At 43.0% G+C, this 23,311-nt stretch overlaps 1 protein-coding gene across 1 annotated transcript in view; it reads left to right on the top strand.

The window, feature by feature from the left end:
* hydin (HYDIN axonemal central pair apparatus protein) overlaps positions 1-23,311 on the top strand; it is a 64,552-nt gene that overhangs the window by 13,967 nt on the left and 27,274 nt on the right. The window contains 24 exon segments of the mRNA XM_061076456.1: positions 791-992; positions 1,659-1,669; positions 1,787-1,947; positions 2,881-2,989; positions 4,141-4,259; positions 5,670-5,893; positions 6,085-6,152; positions 6,316-6,557; positions 7,114-7,214; positions 7,892-8,027; positions 9,104-9,268; positions 9,857-10,009; positions 12,729-12,967; positions 13,711-14,008; positions 14,096-14,239; positions 14,355-14,498; positions 15,172-15,261; positions 15,439-15,656; positions 18,896-19,121; positions 20,344-20,532; positions 20,633-20,807; positions 21,411-21,523; positions 22,372-22,499; positions 23,140-23,276. Coding sequence (XP_060932439.1) covers positions 791-992; positions 1,659-1,669; positions 1,787-1,947; positions 2,881-2,989; positions 4,141-4,259; positions 5,670-5,893; positions 6,085-6,152; positions 6,316-6,557; positions 7,114-7,214; positions 7,892-8,027; positions 9,104-9,268; positions 9,857-10,009; positions 12,729-12,967; positions 13,711-14,008; positions 14,096-14,239; positions 14,355-14,498; positions 15,172-15,261; positions 15,439-15,656; positions 18,896-19,121; positions 20,344-20,532; positions 20,633-20,807; positions 21,411-21,523; positions 22,372-22,499; positions 23,140-23,276 — 3,792 coding nt within the window.

The following is a 23,311-nucleotide window of genomic DNA, read 5'->3' as shown; positions in this document are numbered from 1 at the left end:
CAACCATTAAGGACTTTTTCTCTGGCGGCTTTTGGTTTCCAGACCTTACTCCAGAGATCCATATTTTGTAATGTGTTGTGCTGGGAAATCCTATTTACCTTAAATCTGCTACATTATGATTCAAAGCATTCACCCTTGCGTTGTGTCCTTATCCTCCACTGTGGCTGTCTGCTCTATTCACTGCTCGCATCAGGCCTGAGACTGCAGGTGCTCCTCAGTGGTTTGGATTTTGTTTTTCCCAGTTTAAACCTGTTTGTGTGCATTAGTGAGTAACTGACCCTCCACGCAACCGCAGGTCATGAACTCCATTCCATTAGTTTTCTTCGTAAACAAGCCAAAGAATAAACTAGCAGTCCCTCTGGTAATGTGTCGTGGGACTAAATGAAGACATTTTTAAGAAGACCGGTGACATTCTTCTTAAACTGAGACTTATTTATGTTTTTGCAACATTTTCACAGATGATAATTCATTCGTTAGTGTGTGGCATCACTTTAATCAGCTTACAAGTTTCGACCTTAAGATGAAAATTGTTTATTCCAATGATCAGTTGTGCTCTTGAACGCCCCAGTGAACGATCAGGCTGTGTGAACATGGTTTGTTTCTTCAGAGATCTCGTTTTTACAATCTTTTGTAGTTTTCCTCACCTGGTAATGGACTTGATTGAGTGTAAAAATCAAATGTCACTAAAATCTTCATAAGATTAAACAGACTAGAGAATAAAATGATAGCTTCAAATCAATTGTATAATCCGTCTGTATTCTCTGTGGTTTGACGTGTTTCTTCTTCTCAGGTGAGGACGTGTGCATCAGCCTGTACGGAGCTTGTGAGGAGATGAACTTGAATCTGAACCCGGACTCTATCGTGTTGACCAACACTTACATCTCCATGGCCAACGTGAACAACGTGTCTCTCACCAACACCAGTGACATCCCCATTCACTACTGCTGGTCAGTGTGGCCCAGCCTGGAAGAGCAGGACCTGTGCTTATTGAGGTAACGGGACACAGCCAGTACTGAGGTGTGCTTTTTGAAGTGTATTCTGGTCAGCCGAGAGGTTGATGTGGTTGTAGAAGTTGATGATGAAGGAAAGGACCGCGGACCCAGTACTTACAAGTATAATGATGTTTATTACACAACCGCAGGACAGGTGAAGACAAGCTCCGGAACTTGGAGAATCACACAGCCAAATGGTGAAGTCTGTCTTGCCCCTGCAGGGCAAGATGTTTTATAGGTGGGAGGTGGGACCCCAAACCTAGAGATAACATGACATCACACAACAGGGTCTTCAGCCTAAATAAGGAGTTGTTTTGCACATGAAGATGAAAATGCATTGGTCAAGGACCGTCCCTTTTCTGGTCAGAGGTCATTCCCTAGGTAAAAGGTCTTTCCAAAGAGGGACAGACCTCCTTGAATAAAGATCTGGAGGATTCTCTGGGAATGTCTGAGAGTCACGAAGATAAGCATCATATATATCAGCCTGTCATTGTATTTAAGCACATGCTAAAGTCATTAACTCTAGTGAATACCCAACACTTTTGAATGGATTTCATTTCCAAGTTTGATCAGTGTAAGCCACACCTCCGTCTCCTCTGCATTCATGTAGAAAGTAGAATCACCTGCAGAGCTGTTTCTCCTTTGTACCAGAGCATGTGTAGCCAGAAATAGCTCAGGTGTCCATCACTTCCTTTTCTGTCGGCAACCTTTGTTCTTTACCTGCCTCATTTTCTCTCTGACCCTTTCTTGTGTCTCTCTTTGCTTTGTCTTTCACACACACACTCTCCAGGGAGTAGCTCAGTGCTCCTGCAGAAAGGAGGAGGGAGGCTTGATTCGTCGGTGTGAGTCTGACCCTATGGCGATCCACCCCCTGCTGGCCAGAGCTGTGCAGGAATGTAGGAGCCAGGATTCAAAGGACCACCTCGTCGCCCTCTCACAGAGCTGCATCAACGTGATCCAGTGGTGGGTGATCATGTGACTGCTCTTCCTGTCTCTCGATATCCTCTCTCTCTTGCTGCCTGCAAATAAGGAAATGGTCTCTGAGAATCTGTGAAATTGTGGATTCCCCTAAAACGATGAGAAGATTAGAGTTAGATCTGCCACAAACAGTAAGGACACGTCACTGTCGTCAGTATTTCAATTCAGTCGGACTCCTCAGTGACAGGAGGGTCAAAGACCAGCCCCCCCCCAGTTCCTACCCAGGGACCTTCAGGTAGTCTGACCTGTTCTGACACTGCCCCCTCCCTTTCCTGCCAGTGTCTCCTCAGCTCAGCTCAGCCGGGTTCCCTGGACGGAGGGAAAGGAAAACATTTCATTCTCCTGCCCTCTCAGGACAGTAAAGGGGGGGGGAGTAAACAGTCTGCAGGCCGGTCACAAAACAAACTTCAAGAGGGCATTTGAGAGAAAATGGAAACACGTACTATGCACACACACACACACACACACACACATCCGCACACAAACGCACGCACGCACACACACACACACACACACACACACACACACACACACACACACACACACACACAAACACACACACACACACACACATCCGCACACGCACACACAAACACACAAACACACACACACACACACACACACAAACACACAAACACACACACACACACACACACACACACACACACACACACACACACACACATCCGCACACAAACACATACACACACACACACACACACACACACACACACACACACATCCGCACACAAACACACAAACACAGATATAGGTGTTAGTTGCAGTTGGTAGAGTTCCGACCGACTTAAGCATCAACTTCCACATTGTTTCCTACTCTGAGATTATTTGCAGTTGAATCAGGTTTTTATATCCTTTCAGTAAAATAACCATTGTTTCCTTTCACCTTCACGTGGCTCAGGAAGGTGAAATATGGCCCAACGTCACTGCACAGTTCAACATCGTCTTCAAGCCCGAGGAGTCCAAGCTCTACCAGCAGACCATATACTGTGATGTCACAGGTCAGTGTCTACCTGGAGCATGCGTCCAAATACAACACACAAGCACAGTGATGGGTTTTATCATTTCAACACACAAACAGTTATCAATGTCTAGCCTGTAGCTGCACCAGCAGCACGATGGTTTTAATATGAATATCCCCCCTAATAAATACAAATATATTCATAAGCTCCCCGTGTTATCATGTCAGCAAGCTGTTCACTGATAATGTCAACACAGGGCACCGCTCTGGTGAAGATAGATCTGGGTTTACCTTGGCGGATTTCAGATTAAATTATGACTTAGCTCAGAATTGTATATGTCGGCCTCACAGTTCTCTTTATTTTGTTGAACCAAATCCCTCTGAGAACCAGAGAAAACCACTTTCTTTGGTTTGTTCCTCAGCACCTCTGGATTGATTGTTTTAACAGCTTCAAGAGGACTGTACCCCCCCCCCCCCCCCAAACCCCCTTACTGTGAATCTATAGCTTTGGCTTTCTCATAAAAGATCCTGGTTCCTCAGTGGGTGGAGCCCTGGGTGCAGACAGAGGCTCCACAGACACGTCTGGGTAGCAAACCATGACTGCTCCTCTCCTCTGGTGTATGATATCCACAATCAAACTACTTATTTGAATCACCGCAGATTAACCCCCCCCCCCGCCCTGGAGGACTCATTGTTACTCAATCTAATTTTCATATCTGTCAATCCAGTCACCAGGCGCTGGTATACTCATCTCATCCCGGTGGTAGAAAAAAGGTTGTTGGCAAATTTGCATGTGGCCTTCACGTGTGTCTTCTGAGGCGGGGGCCAGATTTACATGAATTTCCATGTTTTCTGAGGTGAGGGATGACCTGACCGGTCCCAAGCGATGGCAGCTGGACTTTAGAGGATTCTACCCTGATTCCTCACTTTGCAAAAACAACTTATTAGCAAAACAAAAGGACAGAGCTCTCATGTCCAAGTCTACAGTAAAAGAAGTAGAAGATCGTGGCAGCAAATCAAATGTTTAACAAAGAGTTTCAACATTTTTGTCTTTGGCTATTCTTTTAACTAAAAACATGTGGTTACACTTTTCACCTCCTTGTTTCCTTTTCCTTTCGAACCGTCTTTCTGATCCTCTGCCTCTGAGTTAATAATTCACATTTCCTATGTCCGTCCTTTATCTACTCTCAGGTCGTGAATCTCGGTTACCTCTCACAATCCAGGCTGAGGGCATGGGACCTAAACTCCACCTCAACTACAACCTGCTGGATATGAAAAATGTTTTCATCGGTAGCAAAAACTGTTTTGAGGTGAGAGAGTTAAGGCATTGCTGCAGCTGCATTCCTTCCCCTTTATACCTGACTATAAACTGAGGGGTTTCTGTCTGTATTTTTGATTTTTGAGGAAAAACTGATTAACTTCAAACTTATATTTCTCAGGGTCTGGGGGTGAAGGTTTACGATTGAGCAGTTGTCAGGACAATTGAAAGAAGAACATTTTATTTATTTGTTTTTAAGTCAACTTACAATGGTAACCATAAACGTTCTGGTGAATTAAGACACAACCATTCGCTGATGCCACTAAAGTCGCTCTCTAGCTTGCATAGATAGATAGATAGATAGAGTACTTTATTCATCCCCGAAGGGAAATTAAGTTGTCATAGCAGCCGGTATAATTGAATACAATAAAATACAATACAATACAATAGAATAAAATTAAAAATAAAAGGTAGAAAGAATAAAAAAACAGAAGCACAAGATAAAAATACAATAAAATAGGTAGATAAGGTGCATTGGCAAGATGATGGTAAAAGTACTGATGATATGATGGTAATGGTATTGTTAGACAGTATATAAGAATAGTACAGTATATATAGTATATAATATAACATAATATATATTTATATATGATAGTAATTATACCAATATAAAAGCAGTATATGGTAATAATGGCAGCAACAGTATATATAATAATAATCGTAATGGTGATATAATAATAGTAATTATAACATGTACACATAAATAAATATGTGTATATAGACTTATGTAAACAAGAATATACAGAGAGTATGATATGATATATAGTAGAAGTATGAATATGAATATAAGTATTTGACTATACAATAGGTAATATAATATACTATGAGTCTAAGAATATGTATACAGAGTGTGCAAAAGACAATATTATTGTATAAAATGATATATAATATCAATATGGTTTATATGCACACATATCACATATGATGTGAAGTAAGTGTATGAGGAGCGGTTGTACAGGTACACAGAGCAGGAGACATGTTTAGTGCAGTTCAGTGATGGTGGCTCTGACAGAGGTAGATGAGTTGAACAGTCTTATTGCAGTTGGGAGGAACGATTTCCTGTATCGTTCCTTAGAGCAGCGGGGGGGTTGAATGAGTCTGTGGCTGAAGCTGCTCCTTAGCTTGTCCAGTGTTTTGTGGAGGGGGTGAGAGGGATTGTCCATGATTGCCAGCAGTTTTGCCAGCATCCTATCCTCCACCACCTCCTCCAGGGTGACCAGCTTAGAGCCAACCACAGACTCTGCTTTCCTGATGAGTTTTTTCAGTCTGTTGGCACGGTGGTAAAGTGGTTAGCACTGTTTCCTAAAATTAAATGTTACAGATATTGTATTTACTTGATTAGTGTGGGACTCGAATGAGATCAAAACGATTCAAGAGTTGAACGATCCTTGTTTTTGTCCAGGTACTGGTGTCCAACAAAGGGCTGATTGATGCTCCCTTCAAGCTGTCTCGTCCCGACACCACTTTGGGCCGATGTTTCTCCTTCAGTCCCGAGGAAGGTGTCATTCCCTCGGGGGGCTGCCAGATTGTGGAGGTCACCTTCCACAGTCGCATCCTGGGAACCTTCTCTGAGGACTTGCTGCTGGCTGTCACCGGGCAGCCCAAACCACTTACCTTGACCTTCAGGTGAAGTTTGCAAGTGTTGTAACTCAGATTGTCATGGAACTTTCTGAATTATCTAAACAAGTGTACAAACTCATTTTGTGTCAGGGTTACCAGTAGAAATATCCCTTTCCACCAAATGCACGATGCTCTTTAAGAATCCTCCAACCCGCTGTCAGTGTTTCTCACGCGCACGTCTGTGTCCTCACCTCCAGGGGCTGCGTCGTTGGTCCCACATTCCACTTCAATGTCTCAGAGCTCAATTTTGAAGATGTGGCCTTTGGTGGGTAACAACTTTTTCCCTGTGTTCATTCATTGGTTTAATGAGATATACTATACTCTTCACAACATGCAGAAATAATTTGTTTCCACCTCATCCTCCTTTTATTACTTTCTTCCACCTTTGCGATCTTTGTTTAGTTTTCTCACATTTACTCTCTCTGCAGGCTTCCCACATAGAACGGTTTGCACCCTCTTCAATACCTCTCTGGTGCCGATGACCTTTGCCCTACGTGTCCTTGGAGATGGGCTGGGATCGCCGAGCGTTAGCTGGTCCGAACAGGTATCTGCAAAGTCCAGAAGCAATTGGCGAAGCAGCGCTGCTCGAGACATTCATGCCCGGCCTGTGGAGTTCACCGTCAGCCCGGCCGTCGGCACTGTTCGAGCCTTGTCCGAGGTTAAAATTAAGGCAAGTAAAAAAAATTATGGAATAAGCCGTTTAATTGTATATACATTGTTCTCTGTTTTATTTGTATAAACCACGCACCCGTAAAGCTGTACCTGACCCTACACATGTGCTGCCATAGCTGCCAATGTGTTTTCCATAACACAGCTTCTTTGTGGGGTACTCGAGGGCAAGATTGTGCTGAGTCATGTCATTCCGAGATAGAGACATCAAATTATGTATTAGAGACAAAAAAACGTCGCACACAATACACACACATACAATTTTCCAGTACATTTACAGTCATTTCCAGTTTATCTGAACCTTTAACAACAAACCTGCTTTTGTTCACAGTGTTTTCAGTCTAAATGATGTCAGTTCATTTGTCCAACAAAACTGAAACGTATATATTTTCTGTTTGATCGGTAAAGTTCATTTAGCACTAGTAATAAAACACTGCATCTTTAAAACATCCTGTGGTCTCATACTGTGTGTGTGTGTGTGCGTGTGTGTGTGTGTGTGTGTGTGTGTGTGTGTGTGTGTGTGTGTGTGTGTGTGTGCGTGTGTGTTATATTTGCAGGTGACGCTGTGCTCCAACACGGCCGGGAGCTACAGGCTGGCTCTGGTGGTGGATGTCGAAGGTGTCGGGGACGAGATCATGACTCTGCCCATCAATGCCAGGTCTGAAGTGCAAATGCACAAATGATTTAATGTGCAAACACACATCAGTTGAAGTTAGTTGCACATTTAGATCATAAACACAGAATTTTGTCATAAAATGCCATAAAACCACTTGATCCTGATCTACTGAAAAACTGAATGAATAAAAATGAACCACCCTCCCTCTGGTAAGATTGCATATCATCTCCTCCCAGATGATAAATATGAAAATGTGTTCTGACACAAAATGTATTACAGCTGTCTCACAAGGTGCCATAACGCAGCAGAGCTTTATCTTGGTTCTTACAAACTCTCTTATCAGCCTTTCTTTGAAACTACACTAAGTTTTCTCTCCGGCAGTCACCTCTGTTGTGCTGCCGCTGATGCTTCGACAAGCTGTGACTGAAAGTCCACTGAACCTGCTCACAGGTGTCGACAAATCAGCCAAGTCTGTGTTAAATATTCAGAGCCTAATTTGCATGATAATACATTTGAATGTCACCTGCACCATCCCTCAGAACGGGGCGGTAATCTGACTTCCTCAAGGCAATCACCGTCATTGTAAATTTATGAAACAGCTCTAATTAATAGTCTGTCGTTTTGGCACGACGCCGTGCAATTACTGTTGTGATTCATAAATAAAACCCTTTCTTCTCCCCTCTGTCGGCCGCCTCCTCCGTCTCTCCCTCCGGTGATAGATGTGTTGTGCCTGAGATTGTGCTGGAGACTCCGGTGTTGGACTTTCAGAGATGTTACCTCAATTACTCCTATGAACAGCAAGTGCGGCTCAGCAACCCCAGCACTCTGCCGGTCTGCTACGGGCTGCTGGACCAGGTGAGCTCACGGACGTGGTGTTTACAGGAGGAGATTAATAGAGCAAGATCCATCAAGGCCCTGTCATTCATATTTAATTCAGTCGATCATTTCCAGCATTTCAGTGCTGCAACACGAAGAATGCTAATCCTTAACGCCTGATCTAAACACTTTTTAAATATGTGTTACAGTTCCTCAATAAAATGTCTAAAAACAACTAGACCAGAGTTAAATACGTCTGTGTACTGATCCCAAATGTCTCCATAAGTTAATCCTCAATTTTATTCAAGGTATCTTGATGTTTCATTTTGGCTGCATCTATCTCCATCATATCAGTTTTTTCCAGATAACCTCAGACTGTTTGTATCGGCCACTCGTAGTGGATCAGGATTGGATTCATTCATTATTCAAACTTTAATACGTGACCACTTCTGTGAACATGATTCTTGTCAGGTAGATTTTCGCATGTGATAGTGTTGAAGACAACAACTCCCATGATGCTACGCTGATTTATGACATCATCACACCAGCGCTTTTGTTATCGTTTTGATTGAGAGACACCTAGTGGCCAAAGTTACATATTGTATGTTTGAATATAATCTTTATTTTATAAAAAGTCCAAAATTAAGGGAAACACAAGAGTTAGATGAAAAGATCGATATCACTCTTCGGTCTTTTGCAACTGAACTACAGCCACTAGCGCGTTAGCTTAGCAACAGAACTGGTAATCGAAGGGTAAGCGCCCACCTGGTTGTGTCTAGACATCCAGCGAGTCCAGAGATCAGTAGTGAACACATCGTGACTCAGGAAGTGACTTTTCACACTTTATTTACAGACCAAACAAACCGAACACGATGGGTTATTAATACGTCAATCTTAATTTGCAATTTATGTTATCTCTTTAGTATTTATTACCGAATTAAGACCTAATCCTCCTCAAAATAAATCGAATTAAAAACATATTGGAGATCAAATACACAGAGCACAACTTGGTGATGTATTTCAGTTTAGTTTGATTTATGGCCCCAGTGGAGAGGTTTTAATCTGTTTGCACAACAATAGATCTTAATTCCTACCTGTGATCTTTCTCCTATCAGGAATATGAGGAGAATCCATCACAGCTTTTTGGCAGTTCCCGACCCAGAGGAGTGATTTATCCTCACACTCCGGAGACGGTTCCCGTGTTCCTGCTGACTAAGGCTGTTGGAAGGCTGCAGCACAGTCTACATATTGCTGTGTTTGGCAGTGTTCAACCACCCCTGGTCAGTGTGTGTGTGCGTCTGTGTGTCTCTATGTGTGTCTCTATGTGTGTCTCTATGTGTGTGCTCCCGGGGTATATCGGTGCTTTTGTAGGTTAAACACATAGACTGTGTGTAAAGATGGAAAACATGTCTCCACTTCCTCCTGTGAAGTGAGAATTTCCCACATATGGACGCTGCCATCTTGTGCTTTGGCATCAATTGGAGCCAGAGTCTTTGCAGTAGTGATCAGGATGTGAACCTGTAGTATTGAGGTCCTGCAGAGACACACTCTCAGCCAGTCACATGTCACCTCAGCTGTCAATCTGGATGTTTCATCTCTTCGTTTCAACAAACTTAACATGAACACTTACAGAAGAACGACCTCAGATGATAGAAACCATGTTTGAGAAAAAAAATATTGAACGTATACTGATTATTTATTTTGATCCATGTCCAGTCTGCTAACAGGGAGTAGGCAGAGTTTATCTGTACTTTAGCTGTCATGTCATCCATCTTCATATTCAGTCTAAGGTTGAATAGTGTGTTCACTAATGACCACAGCAGCATTATCAAACTCTATTAACCTGCCTCTGTTGTGTTCTCTCCTAGGAGGTGGTCTTGTCGAGTATTGGACAGGGTCCGGTTGTTCATGTTCAGATCCCACAGCTGGACTTTGGCAAAATCCCAGTTCTGACAGACGTCCCCAGGACCCTCCAACTGTCGAACCAGTCCCCTACTCCAGCCAACTTCACGGCTCGCATGGTACAAACACCGACTCACCTCACACCTCACATACTGCATGAATAGCATCAGGCTAAAAAGCATTTTCTACTGAAATTAAGATGGAAGAAGCAACTTCCCTAGCCCTTAGAGCAGAATGTTAAAGAGTCTAGGAGCATATGGTGATGAACTAAAAGCAGCATTACCTTCTTTTACTGGTGATTTGTGTTTCCATTCACCAGCTGGATTTCTCATATAAATGTTTTGCCTGTCTTCCCCTGCTCCTGTGACTAATTTATTTTCAGTGGAATTGGATCTGTAATTAATCAGTTAATGGGTTCAATGCCTTGTTAGCTCTTGAAATAATTAGTTGCCTGTTCAATTCCAGCACTATCCCCGGAGCATAGAGGATTTTCCTTATAAACCTGTCAGACGGCGACATTTGATCAATTAACACTGACATAAATGTAAGAGGCGATCAAGATCTGGCAAACTAATCACATTTTTCTTAATCTTAACTGTCCTGCAGTTTCGGATGTTTTGGACATGAAATGCACAAAAAAGTAGTTTGATATTTAAACACACTCTCTTGTTTACAGTGTTACAGTCTTATAACGTGTTGCAAGATTGAATAGCTGAGTTCCACCTGTTTTTTACTTATCATGCTGACTCAGTGTGTACGAAACTCTAAACTCTGCGGCAACGTGATATCTACAATTCATCATATTGAGTGTTTCCCTTTGCCTCCTGAAAGCCCTTCTCTCACAGCGCATCGCCTTATCAGCGATGCCTGATATCCATCGGAAACAAACTTGTGACTGCAACCAATGCCTCAATACTTCCTACGCCGGCATAGACATGACTGTGCGCGCACTGAAATTCACACAAACACACACACACAGGCAAACCCTGGTGTAACTGCAGTGGTGTGACCCTGTCCTCTCCTCTGAGGCAGCGTGGAGAAGGAGTTTCTCCTCTGCACTTTGAAGCATCAATCGATGCAGATTCTCCTGGAATTACATTACATGGAGCTCAATAGGCTGGCAGGGAGCCACACAAGTAGACTTGATGACAGAAGATTGCAGACGTAATGCGGAAAGGTTTCCACACCTACTCGTTTTTTCTGTGAAAAACTAACTTTGACTCCATCAACAAAATTAGGCTTTTATTAATTATCTTATCACAAATATCTTGACAAAATTCCAGCACCACAGTTTGCAGTTCGAATAGAAATCCCCCTTCACCTTAACACATAATCAGACTTGTTCGTGTTATTGTCAGTTGTCAGATATGAAGAGAGATAGAGTGTAAGAAAACAAATTTATACATACATGACCTGGATGCTGTTTTCTGCACTTGCCGATTAAAGGGATGCGTTTGAAACTCAGACATAATTTGTGTCTGTTTTTGCCATCACCCAGAAACATGAGCCCTGTATTGTTCACATAACAATATATTGAATGAGTCGTGCTGTATAATATTTGACAGAAACCTTGGCTGCAGCATCAATGCAGGATTTATGCAGTGTGATGTTTTGTTGATAGTTGCAGAGCAAAGCCCAGAACCCGTCTGACTTTTGCTGCACACGAAAGCGATCAATTGTAATAAAGCTGTGGGATGCTGCCGATCTGATGTGATTATTGAGATTCCAGTCGTCCAGGGAGTCGACCTCCTGCTCTTACGGCTCCTCAGACTCTACCCACCCCTTTAGCACGGTTGACCCTAGTATCGACCCACCCCAAGTTGGCTTCCACTGCCTCCTCCCCCCGATCAAAAACGCTGAGAAGTGATCCGCCACTCTCAAAGTCGACTGCTGCTCAAGTTGTTTGAGGCTTTTCAACACAAACACTTTGTTTGCTTCGACTTTTCTAAAACACAGATGTCGATTAAAATATTTATATTTCCCCCGTCCGGTATTAGTTTCAGCGAGACAACACAAATCCCAATCGCAGTGTTTGGGTGACGACATATTCGCCCACTGACCAGCAATCTATTGTGTTGTCCTACAGGCAGTGAAAGTGCCTCGGCTTCATTGCGTCTGTAGGAAGCTTATTCTCCAAATCCCAATTAAATGTTTATGTTCTCGCCATCCATCAGCAGAGATGCTGTACAGAACATTGATTGTGATCTCGATTGGTCAGATACAGTACAGCGAGCACAGTGAAAGGCCATCTGCTCTGCGGAGAGACTGGAGAGGAACGTTAGATTTAAACCTGTTTGTTCATTACGCTGGATTTTATTCAAATAAATGCAGTCGAACAGTCCACCGAGCTGGGGAATATGGAGCTTGTCCTGCCGCAGTCCCTTTTAATGCTTATGTCAGGATGTAGAGAGGAAACAATTATTTTTAAACTGTTCATGTATTACTGCTTTTGTACATTTACTTCACTACAGCACATACATCATACTTTACTTTATCATTATCACAGTAAGGAGATATTTAATCTTATGTCAGTCAGGCAGGGAGCCACTGCTCTGCTCTTATCTCTACGAGCGTGTGCCGCACTGAGAGGTTGATGTGATTATGCAGCTACATGATATACACATCTATCTTTCCAGTTCCATCTGTAGCATAGGTCTCAATGGCCTGTGGAGAACAGTTATCGGAGAGTGCCCCCACAAGGGAGATCTTTTCATGCACCACATTTCAGCCTCGGAAGTGGCTGCTGTAGGTGTTACTACGCCCATGTCTCCGTTCTGCAGATCCACCTCTAGGCAGACATCCTATAGTAGCAACACTTTTCTCTTTTTGTTTCCTCAGAGCCGCGGGAAGTCCTTCTGGCGTGTGGAGCCCAGTGAAGGTGAAGTACCACCTCACAGCCAGCTGGAGCTTTGTGTAGTTGCTCACCTGAAGGACACAATCGAGTTCCAGGACAGAATGGAAGTGTCCATCCAGCACGGGAGAACGCTCAAGGTCCCGCTGTCCGCCACAGGCACCGGCACCACAATCGTCAGTGACAGGCCTTTTGCCCCGATCCTTGACTTAGGGACATACTTCAGGTAAAAGAGGTTTCAACCATGAGTCTAAAAATTAAAGCAACACTATGCAACTTTTATACCTTAAAGGGACTCTCACCTTTGTTGCATTTTTACACTTTTTGTGGATAAGGTTAAATTGGTATTAATAAGGTAATGACACTCTAAAATGCAAGACAGACCCACCAGGAGTAAAAACAAACAATTATTTCACTCTCATAATATTTAGTGAAAACTTCAACCAATAAAATTCTTCGGACCGAAGGACCTTATTGGCCGACAGACCTGTCTGTTTGCTGCATGGACATGCAGGTTTTCCGTTTGCTTCTTGTGGCGCATTCGGGCCCGCGTCATCAAGGCGCGTCCTCAACTAGAGGGTTTGTTTTGATTCCACGGCAGACAGTAGCGAGTAGCGACCGTAGCTTACCGGTGCTTCTGAATCCGAATCCATTGCTTTGGTAAACAAAAACTCACGTGCGTGCGCGGAGGCAGTAGGTTGTAAGTCTGCTTGTAAATAAAGTTTCTTCAAAAAAATAAAAACACCGGGATGGTTGTAAGTCTGCTTGTGTAAATAAAGTTTCTTAAATAAAACACCGCGGATGGGAACGAGGGGGTGGGGCATTGGAGGAAGGCGGGATGATTTGAATGTGCTGTAATTCTCAAATGCAACAAAGGTGAGAGTCCCTTTAATATCAGTGATGTAGTGATTTAGAATTGAAAATGTTACCTCACAACTGGCCTCATGTCCTTGGTGTTCTCTGCATTAGCCAAAAGCCATGCGAGTACCACTTCAAGCTGACCAACCAAGGCCAACGGGTTCACCGGATGTACTGGGCGACTGATGGCAACCCGCCCCAGACCAAAAGCCGCAGGTTGAACAACTTGTCTGGTCGACCCGTCCTGCCCCCCATCTCGGACCCCAAGAAGAAGGATGTCCAGAAGCGTGGATCACAGCCCTCCTGTGACAGAGACAAGCCAGTGTTCAGCCTCATGCCTTGTCGGCTGGAGCTTTTCCCAGGCTGCTCGGCTGATATGGTGCTGACGGGATCCTCAGACTCAAACAAGGTAGCACAGTGTGCAGCTTGCAGGCCCAATTAATTAAAGTCAAGTTGTTGCAGTGAATGTACAGCCCGTGTGTTATTGTTTTTCAAGGTTGTACAGGAGCGTCTGCTGTGCAAAGCCATCGTGGGTCAGCTGGGAACTTACGAGGTGCTCATGTCTGTAGATGTCACCTGTCGCTTTGTTGCTCCAGTGCTCGCCTTCTCCTCCAATCAGCTGGACTTCTACATCGAGAAGGTGAGTTCAAGGATCACTTTTTAGTTAACATGAAACATAACGACTGGTAGGTGTAGGTGCTGTAGCATGGTGTCTTTATATAATCACAGAAGCAATGTGTGTTTATGTCTCACAGGTTCCAGGAAATGATATCAGGCCTCTCTATGAGAAACTGGTCTTGAGGAACGTGTCGTCTCTGAACCTGTCCATGAAGCTCTCTCTTGTGGAGCCATTCTCTCTGTGTGACGGCCCCGGAGCTCAGAGCTCAGCTTCCACCAGGGTACACACAATGCTCTGACACAAAGCTGCAGATCACATATTTAAAGACCCACCAATCAGTTTTAGAGGGATGTTAACAGATTACCCTAAAAATAGAAATTAAGCCCTTTATAAAATTCGCTAATGTTAATGTAAAGTTATGTTTATTTTATTGTAGATATGTAATTGAGTGAATATACATTTCTTAGAAAGGGAAAGAAAGATTGCACATTGAAACACCTTATTTAACAGGTGCAGTGATCTTGTTTATATTTTTATTTTTAACTCCATCTCCTTCTCTTTCCTTTCATGACTTTATATTAATTTTCTACCTCATTCAAATGCCCTTGCTTTTAAAGTCTGCGATATCTGAGGCATGAAAGTTTTATTGGAATCCACAATTGGAATCCACATTAAAAAGTCTGTGGCAGGTCTCAGAATGAAGCCAAAGAGGAACAGGGTATTTTGATAAGATCGGGTCCAGTGGCAGGATTACATTAAACGTCTCATTAAATAGTAGGAGGGTTTTTAAAAGGGTCGTGAACTTTTCCCTTGGCAGTCATCAGATAAAATCATGATTTAATGATTCTTTTAATCGAGCGAGCCAGTGCACGTCCACATTGTGTGAACACTGGTCTTAAATCCTGCTGATTTGTTACCCCACTGGTTTTAACTGGTGTCATGTCTTTGTCCAGTCCATGGCTTTAGGTGATGGGAAACAGGCTGACTTGTGGGTGTGCTTTCATCCAGATTGTCAAGATCGGGAGTCACGACTTGTGGAGGAGGTAACAGTGATGCCACTTGTAAAATTGATTCATGCAATGCTTCGTTTTTCATCTGCAGCCTTATTATATTCCCCTGAGAGCATAATGACATCTTTTCTGCGGCAGTAGTTCCCAACCTGGGTTTAAAATGTTTGTTTTTATTTTTCCAAAACTCCAAAAATTCACCATTTCCCCCAGTTCCTTGAGGTGCAGTACGAGGGACACCCACAGAAGGACTTGGTGGCGCTGCACGCTGAAGTCCACTTCCCCAACCTGCACTTCTCCTCCACCACAGTGGACTTTGGCTGCGTGCTCAACCACTCAGAGACCAAGAGAACGATCACAATCACCAACTGCTCCAAGTTGCCTGTGTCCTACCGCTGGTCCTTCCAGGAGGACGAGAACTGCGCCCTCAGGTGTGTAGACGGAAATTTTTCATTTGATTCATTATCAAGATTAGTAAGTGGTGGAAAGCTGCATGCCGTAAAACAAACAATATTAGATTAGCAAACAGGTCATCTTCCCCGTGGATGTGCGTAGCTGTTCCTGGGTCAAAAGCCACCAAAGGGAAACACACCTCTTCTGACTGTACCTTGAATAAAATAAAAAAAAATACAAAATTAAATAAAAATTTAAAAAAAACAAAAAAACAACAACCATTAACCATTTTTGAAACTAACACTTTGGTAGCACTAAAATGGCACTTACTAATAGCACTTTGTAGTTTTGCTTTATTTCGAAGAAATTGTACTGTCTTGATTGTTGTTCTTGGTTTGTTCCCTCGGGGTTGAATGCATTTATTGTAAGTCGCTTTGGATGAAAGCGTCAGCAAAATGAAATGTAATGTAACACCATATAGGGAGGCTAAGGAAGAGAATATGAAAATAGATTGAGGTAAACATCAAAGTGATATCAAAGGATAATACAGACAGTGACTTATGAGTAGCGTGTATATACTGCTGGTTATGACCTGGCAAGTAGAGGGAATACTTACTTATTTAATTTGACCGATAGCTCCGAAATTTGGGTGGAATCTGGGTCAATAAACAGCCTTAAACACACCAGGACAGATTCATTGTAAGTCTCCGCTAGTGGCTGCAGGCGTTGTGTTTTCAGGATGTCCGTCCATCTGTCTCTTGTGAAGACGCTGTCTCAAGAGCGCCTCAAAGGAGAAAATCCTTTTCAAATTTGCACAAATCTTATGTGGTCAAATGTTCAAGATAAGGGTGGATTCACTTATTGAGTGTTTTGGCCTCTTGAACATGATATCTTACATCAGCCCTTGGGATTTTTTTCAAAATTGTACCAGTTGTCACTTGAACTTGTCAATATAAGGTTAAAATAACAAAGTCAGGATAAGAAAACTGGAGAAACTTGTATTTCTTTTAAGGTCTCTCCCTGATGTGATGCGATTTTGTTTTCTTTAATTTTATCCATGGAACATTTAGATTATTTTATTACTTGCATGCACTGTAAAACATTAAGGCTTCTTTAGTTAAACAGTAGAACAAACACAAGATTTACAGACAGGAACAGAATGAATCCCCAACTTATATTAAACTGTCTTTTGGGAGAAGTTAGTTCCGTAGCCACACATTAAACTCTCTGAATCGAAAGCCCGGGGAAGACAAATCTCCTGATTGTGTTCTCCACAGACGTTACAGTACGCCTCTCTGCAGCCTTTGCTTCGACTCCCCCGCCCTTGAGATGGACTGTGAATACTATAGTAGTCTGCTTGTCCGTGGCCTTGAACCAACTACCTGCTACAGCTCCACAAGATTTATCACCCTCCGTCGTCTTTTCCTCCTCCCGCTCTCTTTTATCTATCGGCATTCTTCCGTTCTGCACCTCTCCTTCTCTTAATCTCAGGATTTTACATCACCTATTTATCTTTTATTTTTTTATTTTCCTCCCTCGGCTCCCCTGCTTCTTCTGCTCTCTAACTAATCCTTCTCTCCTCTCCTCTCCTCTTACGTTGTGACCTTTCCTAACAATCTGTCTCACAAGCCATCTGGCTAATTAAATGGAGACCTCACTGTGCACACTCTCCCTCTCTTAAGTCTCTCTTTCTTGCTCGCAGAACCTGCACTATCTTGCCATGTTAAGCTAATTACATCCCTATCAGTAATTACACCACTGCCTTTTAAGCAGAGGGATATTTTAATAGAGCGAACTCTGTCCTGTCTTCCTGTCCTAATGAGAGGAGAAGAAGACATCATCATCAACTCTCATCCTGGCTTCCCATTGTTCCTCTTTTCCTGACAATCTGCTGCAAGTGAGATGTTTGTGGCTCAGTGGGCTTTGATGAGTTTTACTGGGGCTGAACATTGGAAAACACAGCCACAGTCACACGAAGGAAAGAACAGATAAGACAGAGAGCGAGAGAGAGAGAGAGAGAGAGAGAGAGAGAGAGAGAGAGAGAGAGAGAGAGAGAGAGAGAGAGAGAGAGAGAGAGAGAGAGAGAGAGAGAGAGAGAGAGAGAGAGAGAGAGAGAGAGAGAGAGAGAGAGAGAGAGAGAGAGAGAGAGAGAGAGAGAGAGAGAGAGGAGAATGTCAGTGTACGCTATTTCTGTTTTGCGCTGAGCTCTTACAGAGTCATCATCTGCTGTCTCACCATCTGTTCCTCTGTCCGCACCAGTGGGTTTTAAACTATTTCTTAAGAGGACCCACATTTTTTAAAAGCCTCCTTTTTTTCCCGCATGGGGCCAAATGTTTTCCATGGGCTTGGACAGACTCTTCACCACCACAGGAAGACGGTGACCCACAGAATTTATTCACCCTCACATCTCCCACTGCAACACCTACTAATTTATGATTCCAGAGGCCAGACCAGTTCATCCCCTATAATAACATTCATCACAGATTTGACCATACAACAGTGCCCCCTGCTGGCTGCGTCACCACCATTCACTCATGCTGACACACCAAAAGTGAAGTATTCTTGGGCAGACGACTGTGTGTACGCACTTGAATAATGCTTCATATGTATGCACACAAACACACACACACACACACATACACACACACAACCCACACACACAAACTGCATCCGGTGATTTGATATAGAACTTGACCAGTCCAGCTTTGAGATGGCTTCACTCACTAAATCTCTTTCATTCTCTTCCATGTTTATTCAGCACTTTGCTGCAATCTATCCTGACCTGTTTCCTGCTACTTGCCTATTAAAATTCCTCTTAATTATAGAACACTCTGTTTAATTAACTTGATGGATACACCCAATCTGATCCCATAGGGAGGGCGAGAGTAGAACAGACAGAGAAAATGAGAGTCGGAGTTCTGTGGGGTAAAAGAGTTCCTTCTGCACTTGGGTATTATAATACTGTGTGTGTTAATGATATATTGGAAATACAATAGACTGTTATATAAATACATAACTTGGGTCCAAAGGATTTCTGTGCAGATACGTCATTCTGAAGCTTTTATCTGCCCATTTCATATGAAGCTAGAACAATTCACATTTTTTGGAGTTGTTTTTACAATATCGTACATCTGTTTGTACGGGTTTTCTGTCATTGTAAGGAAAAATAAATGAAAAACATCTATTCTATCATTCTCAGAGAGACGCCAGAAGAAGAGAATGTGACCGAAGATGGCAGAAGACCTCCTCCTCCCTCTTTAGATTCTCTGAATTCCAGGACTGGTGTGGATGAGGTTTTTGACGTGTTGCCGTTGTACGGCCGCCTGCAGCCCGGAGACCAGCAGCGCGTGAATCTGTCTTTCTATGGCCACACTCACATTAGCAGAGAGGTGACAGCCCTGTGCCATGTGGAGGAGGGGCCCGCATATGAAATCAAACTCAGTGGAGAAGCGTCAGTAATCAGCTACAGCCTTGACTCCACCCACGTCAACTTGGGTGTGCAGGTACGTCCCATCGACAGGATCCTTCACCTCTGAGTTCACCTCTGAGTTCCTGGGTTGCTCATGTCAGAGAAAAACTCAGTAGACGCTTTATTTTACAATACTTATTTTTGTGTTGATTTGCCTCTGCGTCGTCTTGTTATCCTGTTTTTTTTCTCGTCCTTCTCCCGTTGCCATCTGTGTACTCGCCCATGTGTGACACATGAGCTCTCAGACAAAACTAATGAGATTTCTTTCTTTGTTCAAAACCTCAGGGAACGATGCAAACTGCCATTTTCAAACCGACACTCACACGCCGGAGGAGAGTGTTTGCAGTTTTGTTTGTGGCTTTGCATGGCGACACGTTTGCAGCGTCACTGCCGTTTGTTTCCTGAAAATGTACTTTTTGTTTTGACCAACCAAACAATCTCACTCTTCCCTGCTTTCACTTTTTTGTTATTCTATTGTCAGAAAATCCAACGCTGAGCGACAAACTGTAGGAGAAGTGCAGATACACATTTAAAGACACAATAACTCTGCGGAGACTATTAACCTCAATGTTTTCACACTAAAAAGCCTGACGAGACAAATCACATTAACCTTCAATGTCACTGTGCAGGGTTTCCTCTTTATGTATTCAGACCATCCACACCAGTTTACTATTGATATTCAAAACAAAGACATATTGATTTTTTATTTGGTTGAAATGAGCAATTCAGCAGAAGATTTCTCTGACCTTGTTGGCGGTTCAGCTCTATTCTCTACAGCTTTCTCTTCGCTCTTGCTTTCTCCTTCTCTTGTTCTCTGATGTCCTGACACTGTTGGTGTTTATTGACTTTGGGAATTTGTGTCTCGGTTATTTCCTCCTTGAGTTGAGTTGTTACCTTTTTGTCATTTTGAAACTCTTCTGGTCTTGTGTCAGGTCACTTTCTTTCCTCTTATTTCCTGCTTCCTGGATTACCTGCACCCGAATGTGTTAAACCTGTGTGCCCTGTGTGTACTTCCTGTTTGTCAGCTCATCTTGTAACTTCGAGTACTACTGCGTTCTAGCATCCTTACAGTTTACCTTCTATGTGTATTGTGTGTTTATCTTTTGGTTGTTGTTATAGATACTTGACAGTTACCATAAACTATAAGTGTGTCACCTTTACAAGTCACTCACTCCAGCTGACAACACTGCGTGAAGGAGTTTCCCCCAAAGTTTACTTTTCAATTTGAGGTCACAGCCTCCCTCTTTTCCTTCCAGCTTTTCGATCACGTCGGGGAAGGTGTGCTGACCCTGAAGAACACTGGCAAAGTGGGCTTCAAATTCAACATCACACACCCACAGAAGGACCCAGAAGAGGAGGAGCAACAACAAGATGCAAAAGACAATGCAGAAAATGAAGCGCTGCAGAAAGTCAGACCTGGTCAGCCCATGGTCGTCCCATCCTCGGTAATTTCAGATGATCTTAATTTCCGATATGAAGGGTTAAATCATTATGAATGCAGGGATTTGACCTGTGCGTGTGTGTGTGTGTGTGTGTGTGTGTCAGGGTCACATCGATGCTGGTGTGGAGCAGCGCCTGCGTGTGCTCTACCTCCCCGGCGCCCCGGAGGTTTTTGAGAAGTGGCTCCAGCTGAACGTGGCGTTCCTTCCATCTCAGGACATCACTGTGACTGGAGAGGGAGTGTTCCCAAGGATCAGCCTGGACCTACCTCGAAACCTGTGTACGCAGAGACACACACTCCTACACACAGATATGACTGAATCCTCACCAAACAAGCCAAGGGGATTCGATTTTACAGCAATATGTCTTAAAGTGCTTCCACAACAGCCAACAAAAAGATAAACTGCATATTAGTTTCTTCTGTTTACCCAAGTGCAATTATCATGTCATGGAGATGTTAAACCCTGTGAACAATGTCAGAGGTTCTTCTCTAAGCACGGGAATGGAGAAACTTCGTCAAGCTAATAGATGTAAACACGAGGTGCTCACCACACAGTGTAAGAGGTTATCGACTCACATAAAGAAAAAGAATCAGCTCCTGAACAGAGCTGTTCTTCTACAACAGATTTTTAGTCCCAGGTGCTGCAGCTGATCCATGTTTCAACCAAAATGTAGCAGACGATGGACAGACATAAATGAATGCAGGAAACAACATGAGTTTTTCCTAGGTCAATTTCTCATTCACAAACATGGATGGAGGATGCAGGGTCTATGACTTTTACTGCAGACAGCCACCAGGGGGCCATACAGAGGATTTGGCTTCATTTTTAGTGGAACTTTCTTCCTCTACAGTCTGTGGTGTGACACTATGATTCTCTTGCAGCAAACGAGTGCTACAGTGACGTGGTGCAACAGGCCCGAACAACCATGGAGGCAAATGGGGTCTCGGCTATTAGTGAAGGATCGACAGCAGAGAACAGCCACACACTCAGTCAGGTAATAAAATAAACAACAATTGAAGTAAAGCAGGGAAACAAGCAGTGAGGCAATGAGGAAACTGAGTTTTATTTACCCAAGGAAATACAAAACTGTGTATAAACCAACAATTGAATAACTAGGCGTATAAAAGAGGTCGACAAAAGGTAACTGTACTCAATATGACGGCTGAAGACTGTGTTAACTGACCCAAAACTCTTGTACCAATGTGATCATCATAAATCCATGATTTCCACATACATGGTTTTCCTACGGGAAAAGAAGGCAGTGCCACTACATCTCTTCTGTTGGTAACAAGCATCATTTGTAGGCCCTTCCTGGTGTCTTGTTCGATATGGATTTTCCAGGTGGACCTTTCTGGGTTGTTCTCTGTCAGGGGCTGGTTTCAACACTTTCTCAGATTTTCTGTTATTTCTGTTCTTTGTTTATGGCCCTTTATAGTTTTTACATTCTCAAAAATGCTTTATCTGAAAAGCCCATGTTTGGGCTCCAACATCTTCAAAGGTTTTTCAAGCCTCACCGTACTTTGTTGGACAGAAGACAGACGTTGTCATGGTAACCCTCACTGGTTGTGAAAATTATTGATGTGGGCAAATAAGGATCCTGAATCTTTACCACAAACGTCTTGATTGTGGAAACCTCCCAGGTCTTTAAAGTAGCAGAATCTGTTGCAGCTGTCAGATTAAATCTAAATATCATACTTGAATATAACAGTAACACTACAACATGTTAAAAACATAAATGACAATATTTTGAATCATTGTTCTTGTCATACAGGGTTGACTGTTTATTGCTCCTCTAACTTCATCGTTTCCTTTCTTCTGTCTCCCTCCTTTACTTGTGTCCAGTATGAAGAGCTGCTTAACCTGGAGGTCGACAGAGCGCTGGTCAAACAAAACGCTATCGCCATGACAGCCAGCTTCCTGAAGCTAAGGTGCTCCGAGAGCTCCTTTCGAAAGTGTGACAAACTTAGCAAGTAAGAACACACACACACACACACACACACAAACACACGCACGCACACTGGTTTAACAGATGGTCCATTTGGTGGACTGGGTGAGAACAGTGTGAAACTGTGTTATCGATTTCAAAGGGTCTCGGTTAATGAGAGATATCTGGAATGTGTTTACGCTGTGGTGCTTGTAGATTGGTGGAAGTCCTGGTGTGACTCACGGCACAATGTGTGATTTGCTGCTCCACAGTCGTAAACTGCCAATTGAGACATATTCAGTAAAGTGGTCAGGTTGAAGTTCAAGGCTACGACAGGGAAACTGAATACACGTACAAGAAAAATCATCAAAGGAACAAACTAAACAAAAATTTTAACACCATAGTTTATTTATCTCCAAATAAAAAAAAAATCAACTTGAAGATTACTGCAAATATCAAAATAAAACACAAAGGTTGGCTACTATCCAGTAACTGAATAAAGATCACCCCCCTCTAAAATACTTTGATTTAATCCAGATCATTATGCTTGAAAAGATCTTTGCAGTATTTCTTGAGGAAAAACCCCAAGATTTTAAAGGAAGTAAAATAAATCCATGGATCTGCTCCAAAAGAATGAAAACATAACTTAACAACAATCTGATTAATCTCTCCACTCCCCCCCCCAGGTTCCTGCTGCCAGAGTACGTTCTGGATTTTGGTCACGTGATTCCCAGGACAGTCCTCCGCCACACTGTGAATGTCACCAACTCTGGATCAGTACCTGTGTCGTTCCACGCCAATCACAGACCGCTTGCCGACACAGGTAGAACAAGACTCGTCTGAACGTCTCTAAGCATT

Source organism: Limanda limanda, chromosome 8 (genome assembly GCF_963576545.1).
Source record: "Limanda limanda chromosome 8, fLimLim1.1, whole genome shotgun sequence".
Lineage (NCBI taxonomy): Eukaryota > Metazoa > Chordata > Actinopteri > Pleuronectiformes > Pleuronectidae > Limanda > Limanda limanda.
This window is presented reverse-complemented; position numbering and strand designations above follow the sequence as displayed.